General features: G+C 38.7%; 1 protein-coding gene and 1 long non-coding RNA gene across 2 annotated transcripts; both read left to right on the top strand.

Annotated features, from left to right (window-relative positions):
* The first annotated feature begins 683 nt into the window (after window positions 1-683).
* Window positions 684-1,637, top strand: LOC113338480 (swi5-dependent recombination DNA repair protein 1 homolog). Its single transcript, XM_026583894.1, has 3 exons — window positions 684-698; window positions 802-843; window positions 933-1,637. Exons 1-3 carry the CDS (start codon window positions 684-686, stop codon window positions 1,635-1,637), a joined length of 762 nt encoding a protein of 253 aa, XP_026439679.1.
* Window positions 1,638-1,860: 223 nt separating this feature from the next.
* LOC113338341 lies at window positions 1,861-3,538 on the top strand. The gene is made up of 5 exons (XR_003354730.1): window positions 1,861-2,070; window positions 2,157-2,249; window positions 2,426-2,533; window positions 2,634-2,845; window positions 2,951-3,538. It is a non-coding gene; the product is annotated as an uncharacterized LOC113338341 (long non-coding RNA).
* The last annotated feature ends 5,872 nt before the right edge of the window (window positions 3,539-9,410 follow it).

The raw sequence follows: 9,410 nt of genomic DNA, 5'->3' as shown, positions 1-9,410 counted from the left end.
TGATTGATCTAAGCATAATATGTGAAAATAAATAGTTAGATGGTTAGATTTGTATTCTTTAAATGGGTTGATCTATGCATGATACTGATTTTAGTTTTTTTTTTGGATTGTTCTATGCATGATACTGATTTTAGGGTCTTTTAGATGTGTTCTTTAAATGGTTAGATTTGTTTTTTTTCCTTTAATTTATTGGGTTTTTTTTGTTAGGGTGCAGATGATGAAGTTCAATTTATAGTTCTATTACCTATGTGATTTTTTTAATTACATATTTTGTAAATAGTCATCAAGTGAATCTCTAATTGCGGGTGGTTGGAATACGGAATCCCTAGTTCATTCTCAAATGAGAATGTGCAGGGATTCCGTATTCCAACCATCTGTTTTGAGTTGCTTGGTGGTTATTTTGTTGTTATGTTGTTCTTTATTGCTACCAAATTTCTAGTGTATTGCATAGAAGAACATGATGCTTGGTTAATTTTTTCTTTAATTTGGTTAAGGATTGATGAGAGATAGTGTGCTCTCTATCATATGGGCGGGACAATTGCTTCTTAAGCGATCGACTTACCCATAGGATAGTGAGTGTACTATCTCATTGATTCTATTTTTGTTTTTTTGCATAATGTTATACCGATTCCATTTTTTATTTCTGTTTTTGTAGCTCATTGATGAAAACAAATCTTACAACAATGGGAAATAATAAGGTAAAGAATGATTTCATTATGATTCAGTTGCTCTTGTTCATGTAAATGATTCACTTTAAGTTGTCAATAGATATTAATTAAGCTTTTGTATTTAATGATGCAGAAGTCAACAGTAAAGAATAATTTCAAGCAGTTTCCAATCAAGGTAAACTCTTTTCATATCAATTTCATTATATTAACATAACAAATTTCTTTACCTTCTCATTTTAACTAAGTTATATATGGTTTTTGCAGATGAAGAAGGGACTGAAGAGTCAACAGTCCCAACCTGATAATGCATCTCCATCTAAAAGTGCTTCACTTGCTTCAAAGTGCCGAACACCGAGAAAAAACAAGTCTGCAGAACCAACTGATGCAAATACTTGTCAGAGGCGATCATCACCAAGGTTCAAAGAGGCTGCAGAACCAAGTAATCCTAAAAGTACTACACAAACTCCGTCAAGTCCACAACCTGAAACTAACCAACCAACTCCATACACTCGAAAGAAAGTAGTTTCTAAGACGAAGAATGTGCTGACACCTACAAAGTCCAAAGAAGGGAACAAGACAGTAAAGCGGAAATTGGACACAAGCACTGATCCATGTCCAAATATTCAACTCAGGAATCCAAATGACACTTTTTCTGATTTTGAAGAGGAAGAAGATGATGAAATTTTACAGCACAACAAAGACGTGCAAGAGGAAGAGTTTGATGTTGATTCTGATGAAGGAAAAGATAATTATGATGGTGATGAGACTGGTGTGGAAAAGGAATTGGATAATGATGATAATGGTAGTGATGATAAGCCAGAAGATGAGGTTGTGGAACCAAGAAAGAGAAGAAAGTTTGTTCCACGTGGACCAACACAGATGCATGCAATGAGGTTAGATAACACAGATCCGAAAGCCAAAGTTCCCTTCCACTTTAAAGAACAACCAATTGGTGATCCATATGTGTAGCTGGCAAGTCGTCTAGGGGTGTTAGTTCAGCGAAACATTCCGTTAACATTAAAGGATTGGAGAGTTGTTCCTCAACAGGCCAAGGCCAACATATGGAAGATAGTCGAGGTAATTAAAATGATTAATTGTTAACTCTTCAACTCTTTTCATTAGTCGACAACTCTTTAACTCATAGCAGATTCTAACTAAAATGATCTACATTTATTTGCAGCAACGGTTCATTGTTCCTGAACATTACCAAGACTACTATTTTGCCAAAATGGGAGCATATATTAAAGAATCTCGATCTAGGAAATCCGGTTTGGTACTCGAGGCTTTGGATCAGCTACAAGGGGAAGAAAGAGAGAAAAGTCTTGCAAAGATAATGCCCACGAACATGTCTTTCAATAAGTGAGAGACGTTTGTGAAACGTGTACGATCGCCTGAATTCAGAGTAAGTGTTTCTAATATAAAGAATGACTACATTTTAAGCTTGAAAATTTGAAATGTGTCTATTGAATGCTCAATTTCCTTTTGCAGGTCAAAAAGCTCAAAATGCAAGAATTTCGTTCAAAGCATAACACCCCTCACACGATTGGCCGACAAGGTTACGCCCGACTGGAGGTTAAGATGGTATGTTCTACCCTCGATTGAGTATTTTGTGTGTTCCATGGCCTACTCTTTTGTGTTCTAATTTTGACTTATTAGTGTTGCATACTGATGCATGTCCAAACAATAATTAAGACTACAATTTACTTGACTTCATTTGTGGAAGCTATTAACTAACTGGTATTCACATTTTCTTTCAGCAAAAAGATCTGAACACAACTGAATAGATTGATAAAGCTGATTTATGGGTAACGGGTCACAAACAGCGTGAAGGAAAGGAACCAAATCCTTGTGTTCTAAGTGCTTTTGTGAGAAATCTTCTCTTCTTCCTTCTTTGAATTTATGTGTGCTTCAATAATGCAACAATATCTTATATGTTTCACACTTGTACAAATTTTTTTTTTGAAGAAGCTCAAGTGCAGCATGGTTCTCATAGTGGATCTTCCTTGACATTCGATGTTCTTACAAATGCTCTTGGTGAAGATAAAAGGGTAAGACTTAAATGCATGGGGTTTGGAGCGACACGTAAAAATATTGCAGCCAATACCCATTGTAAGTTGATCATTCAAGAGTGTCAAGAAAGTTGTAGATCAATGAATGATCGTCTTGTGATGTTAGAGGTGAGAATTTATTTTGTTCATGGTTTGGTTTTTGGTTTTCTTTTTATAGTTGATGAATTCAAACATGATTGTGCCACTCATACTGTCTATTAGTTTTTTCTACAGGAAAAAAGCTCAAAGTGTGTATGCGCTGAAGTATACTCTCACATGGGCAGTCCAGTTACAAGCAACAACATGGCTAGTACTAGCAGAGTTGTTCCCTGCAATGGAAAAGCCTCAACTCCCACTACTAGTCATGTCAGCAGATCAAGTGATGTGAAAGTGCCAAAAAGATTTACACCTTGTCGGTTACTAAGTTGGTACCAGGAAGGAGAGGTGGTGGCTGATGCGAAAATTAGTGAAACGGATCCGACGCATGAGATACATGGGAGGCCAATAGTTTTTGGAGCCTACACTGTGTGTGTATTGATTTCTCATGTTGAAGGTGCTCATGTCTACAAGCCAACTTCAGAGTTCAAGTATGTTGTTGATGCTGTCGGAAGTATTATCTCATGGCCCAAAGATCGAATTGTGTTCTCATAGACATGTTATCTTATCTTTAACTTTTTGGTGTGTGTTCAGGAAACTTTTAACTTCTGGTAACAAACATCTATATCTCTGCCATTTTTTGAATGTGTGTGTTTAACACTAGCAGGTGAACTTGAATGAATGTAATATGTTACACTGGTAGGTTTAATGTGAATGTGAATTACTTTCGGCAATTAGGTTTCAGCTGTGATTTTTTTTTACAAAAACGTTTTATGCACACAACTCCAAACAAAGGTTGTAGGTCAACATTCAACTACTCAAAACCTTTGTTGTACTAGAGATTATGACTACACAAGGCACATTTGTGAAACAATGTATAACAATATAAGTAAGGGTTGTGCAAATTGTTTCAACCAGTCTAATAAGAGTAGTAATAGTAATATTCACACCATTCATAGATGTTGTGTTATGGACTTGTACTATACATATTAAAGGTTGTACAAAAATTTTCAACATTATAACAAGAGTAGTAATAGTACTATTCACAACATTTATAGAAGTTGTGTTATGGACTTGTACTACACATATTAAAGGTTGTACAAAAATTTTCAACCATTATAACAAGACTAGTAATAGTACTATTCACACCAGTCAAAGAAGTTGCGTGACAGACTTTTACTACACTTATCAAACAACTTAACTGGTGTGTTGTGATAGGATTTTCTACTATACATATAGGTTGTTGTGGAAGGATGTCAAACAATGTGAAAGATGGATTCACAACTCTTATAAGAGTTGCGTTAGGCTTCCAAAATAAAATCGAGCAGAGAATCACAACTGAACCACAACTTAGTCCAAACTTGAACCACAACTACGTATACGACTCTTATATCGAAGTCGTAGTAAATCGGGGACCTTCTGCAACCCCCCCCCCTTTCCGCAACCCATCGAAAAGTATCATCGTAGGTATACTACGACACTTGTGGGGGGTTGTCAAAGTATGTTTTTCCCGCAGTGATAGTTTTGATCACTAACATTGACAATCATGCTTGAGATAACAACGCATGCGAGTTCGACCGAGCAGTGCTCTAACACCTAGGAGGACCTTGAACCCTTATATTGGAGATGCTCTTAGGGGTATATAATTATATTTATTACTATATTCCATTCGAACGACCAACAAATATTAGTTTTTAAAATCTTACCCCTTAAATTGGAGTTGTTCCACTTTCGGAATATAAAATCCCAGATCTCCCGTGTTCTCTTCCATTGATGAGATCAGTGCCCGATCTGTGTACTCTCTTACCATCTGCAGATGACCTGTCATCGGCTATGATATAATTATTTCGGCCTAGAAACATCAACTAGTACTATTGGTGGGAAACTATAAGTGCATTGTCATTTTAGTTTTCGATCATCTGATTGACTAACGGTTGTTAACTCTTGATTGCAGCTAGTTTGACTATTCTTGAGTGCCTTCTCTTCTGACGTAAGGTTACTCAGAATAGATCAAGAGATTAGCGGTAGTTCAGATATGTCTTAGATTTGATGTTGACTTGTGATCATCCATTGTTAACAAACTATTTTCTGTGTGCGATCAATCATAAGTTGGAATCAAGTATGGTTGTGCAGGTACAGAAGAAGACGTTGAAGATTTAAAAGACAAGAAAATTTCTGATTAATATCGTATCTTTCTGATTTGCTTCGTGCAAAAAGTTAATCGGATAGGATTCGATTATATCTCGTTTATCTTTGATAGACGATTGATTGAATAGTTGTAGTAGATCGACAAGCTATTATTTGGTGGTATTCTTCAATTTCCGAATCTTATAGTTTGTATATATAGATCTGGACATTTCGGTAATCCAAATATTTTTTGATCTAAACCGGAAGAAAGAGTTTATTGATTTAAACGTTAGAGTATTTATCGTGCTCAACATAAATCTCTGATTTACTTCTTGAGATTGATAGAGAGGTTACCAAACAAATTAGTCTTTTACTATTTGAAAGACGATCCAAAGAAGTTGAGTGCTTGAAGTCTTTACAGCGGCTGAAGCAAATTAAGATAATTGACTTTATTTTAGGATTCGCGTGCGTCGGCCAGATTGGTTGTAGATGCAAGAATACAGAGGAAACTAGGTAACTAGGGGTAGTTTACTTGATCTCATCTATACGAAGTTGGTAGTGTTCTTTGTATAGCAGCTTAATTCTGAGAATATTCAAAACTGGATTAGGTCCCGATTTATTTTTTTGCATTTGCGGTTTCCTCGTTAACAAAATCGTGTTGTGTGCTTTTACTTTACTTTCCGCATTATAATTGTCTAAGTTATAATTAAAGTAATTGCACTTGTACGTGAATTGAACACTTGGGTTGATACTTATAGTAACTATATACCAAGTGTATATCTTGTGTTTTTCAATCTTCTAGACAGTATCTATCTATATCAGTTCATGCAAGGTATCGGACTTACAGGTTGATGTCGAAAAGATTGTGGTTTACTGGTACCCTCGTTATTTCACCACACATTCCAATTTACTCTCTCCATCCAACCTATATAGGCGGAGTTTTAATGTTTGGTTTTCCATGTATATAGACATATTTATAACTTTTAGGTCGCTTTTCCCATATATAACATTATTTATGATAGTAATATTAGTGTATTACGCTCAATCTAGTTTTTATCAAAACGTAAGGGGTAATAAGGGAAAGGGGATGGATATTTATGAAATCCATATAATTTTCTTAATCTAAGATATTTAACTTCTCCTCCTATATAACTTGGACTGAGGGAGTACTTCCTTATTCCTCCATTGCACGTAGTTAATGATCTTTCTACAATCTCCTTTTATGTAAAAGTTCTTAAGCTCAACTTCATATGCACATTTAATTTTAGGGTATTGTATGTCTCCCCCCCTCTAAAGATGTGTAATTGGCATACCTCCCATAGATATTTCTAATTAGTAAAACCTCTCATTGTTAGGCTATCTTCCTAGGTATCCATTAGGTGAATCATCATTAGGGGAGGTACTGCAAATTATATATTTTAAAAAGAGGAGGCAATGCAAATTGGTGATGAATCACTTAACAAAGACTTAAGAAGTAACTTGATGATGGCAGGTTTTGCAAATTAAAAATATGCATGGGAGGTAACGCAAATTAGACTTTTTAAAAAGGGAAAAAACACAAAATACCCCTTAGTTGTATCAAAGAGAACTATATCTTGTGCATCTTCAGGTGTAGCTGCTGAAGATGTTCCAGCATATTCTCCTATGCACTTACCTGTGGAATCATGGATCCACCTTACATATGCTGAGTAAAAAGATGCATCAAATTTAGCAAGAACAATATTATATGGTGGTGTACCTAAGGTATCTTTTCCTCGTTCTCTCTGATAGTTGTTATATTAATAAATTGTTATAACTTAGCCAGGTATTATAAATTTTTTGCAATTACAATGAAGTCAGAATAGTTGTCACTTGTTTCTATTGGAAAATTTTGGTGCACATTTCTATTAGATATATGCACCAACATTTTTTCCACTACCAACATAGAACCTTGTTTATCTATATTAGACCAAACTTTATAATAATCTAGAAAGCCATATAGTTCCCAGAATTCTGCATCAGAATTGGATTAGGCGGAAGATGTCATATAATTTTAGCAAAGTGGTATTTAAACAATAGGTGATAAATTGTTTCTTTTTGTGAAAAAACACGGAATCCAAGTATCCTTTACAAAATCACGGAATCTCGCTAAAGAATCCTAACAGTTAAAGCATGCTTTAAGCATTTCAAAATATATAAAGAGCTTCATTATTTGTGACATACCTAAGTTTTATAGTCTTTTCTTGAAAAGGAAGGTGTTTGAGGGTGAAAACAGTTTCTGCTGATTTCGGTAATTTAAGGTGTGTGGGTGAGAAACGAGTCTAAACCCTAAACAATGTACTGTAATGGAGTATTTTAGATACAAGAGATCAATCTGTAAAAATCCGGTCTAAACCAAGAAATGGCCGTTCCAGACTTGCTTCAGTCAGAAAGAGGAGGAGAAGGGTTGGTTTTGGGGAGGGAAGCGAAAAGAGTGTTGAGACCAGAATAGTTGATCCTGGAAGAGTAGTTGTTTTGTGACTTGCATCAGAAAGTGGGAAGCTAACAGATGGGAAATCTAGCAAACATTTTCTGAGTGTTGTATGCTCCTGACCAGAACTTGTTGTTCGGTGAAAATAGGTAAGACCTTTTTATACAAGTCGAAGTGAAACATACTCTGGTCTTGTAAGAAATGGAAAACAGATGAGTAAATGGGAGGAGGTGTTAACCGGTAACGCCTGGAATTGATGTTCCATAAAAGAAAGCGTTTCACCATTACTCCCTGTATTTACTAACCTCCTCATCCTTATCACACTGTCTTGTAACGGGCGTAGTGTAATGCCGCACGCTGTAAACTGCCAAACCAATAAACAATGAGCATCCCCCATTTTGTGAAATATGTTGATGTCCCGGGTGTTTTCATGGAAAATATGTAGCATGTTGTTCTTATTTGGCAAGTTGGGATTGGGAGACTTGCTAGATCAGTGGTGACCTTCGACGGTCGAGATTTTGCATCTTGAGAGGAAGGGTAGCCGTTGATTATTGCAACGCTTCGTTTGGTATCCAGTGGCATGAAAGCATGGCCGACATGGCTTTAATATGGGCTAGTTTGGGCATGGCCAAAAGATATGGTTTTGGCATTGTTTGGGAGCGACCAAAAATAGGGATTGGCGTCGATCTGCATCTTAGATGGAAAGGTGTCTGTCGATTGTTGCAAGCCTTCGTTTGGCAGCCGTAAAGGGAAGGCCGACATGGTATGGTTTAGGCGCGGAAAGGTGGTTGGCACGGCATGCCATTGGCACATGTGGCATGGTCGGCATTCCTTGGCGCGGTTTTGGCGTTGGGCCAAAGGTTACCATGCGTTTTTTGGTGACCTTGGACGGATAAGATTTGCATCTAAGATGGAAGGGTGGCCGTTGATTGTTGCAACCCTTCTGTTTGGCAGCCGTAAAGGGAAGGCCGGCATGGTATGGTTTAGGCGCGGCAAGGTGGCTGGCACGACATGCCATTGGCACATGTGGCATGGTCGGCATGCCTTAGCGCGGTTTAGGCGTGGACAAAACCAGGGTTTTGACGTTAGAAAAAAGGTTACCATGTATTGGTTGGTGACCTTGGACGGCTAAGATTTGCATCTTAGATGGAAGGGTGGCCATTGATTGTCGCACGCCTTCGTTTTGGAAGCCGTGAAGGGAAGGACGACATGGCATGGCTTAGGCGCGACAAGGTGGATGACGTGGCATGCCATTGGCACATGTGGCATGGTCGACATGCCTTGGCGTGGTATAGGCGCGGCCAAACTAGGGTTTTGGCGTTGGGTCAAAGGTTACCATACGTTGTTTGGCGACCTTGTACGACAAAGATTTGCATCTAAGATGGAAGGGTGACCGTTGATCATTGCACGCCTTCGTTTTGGTAGCCGCATAGGGAACGCCGACATGGTATGGAGCGGCAAGGTGGTTGGCATGCCATTGGCACATGTGGCATGGCATGCCTTGGCGCGGTTTGGCGTGGCCAAAACTAGGGTTTTGGGTCAAAGGTTACCATGCGTTATTTGGCGACCTTGGACGGCTAAGATTTGCATCTAAGATGGGAGGATGGTCGTTGATCATCGCACGCCTTCGTTTTGGTAACCGCATAGGGAAGGCCGGCATGGTATGGCGCGACAAGGTGGTTGGCATGCCATTGGCACATGTGGCATGGAATGCTTTGGCGCGAAGTTGTGGATGGCATGGCATGCCATTGGCGCAGTGGTGTGGCTGGCATGGTTGGTATGCCTTGGCGCGGAGGTGAGGCTGGCAAAGCATGCCATTGGCGCAGTGGTGCGGCTGGCGTGGTTGGCATGCCTTGGCGAGGAGATGTGGCTGGCATGGTATGCCATTGGCACAGTGGTGCGACTGGAATGGTTGGCATTCTTTGGCGCGGAGATGTGGATGGCATGGTTGGCATGCCTTGGCGCGGAGACGTGGCTGGCATGGTATGCCATTGGCACAGTGGTGCGGCTGGCATGGTTGGC

This window comes from Papaver somniferum, unplaced genomic scaffold (genome assembly GCF_003573695.1).
Source record: "Papaver somniferum cultivar HN1 unplaced genomic scaffold, ASM357369v1 unplaced-scaffold_19, whole genome shotgun sequence".
Taxonomy (NCBI): domain Eukaryota; kingdom Viridiplantae; phylum Streptophyta; class Magnoliopsida; order Ranunculales; family Papaveraceae; genus Papaver; species Papaver somniferum.
This window is presented reverse-complemented; position numbering and strand designations above follow the sequence as displayed.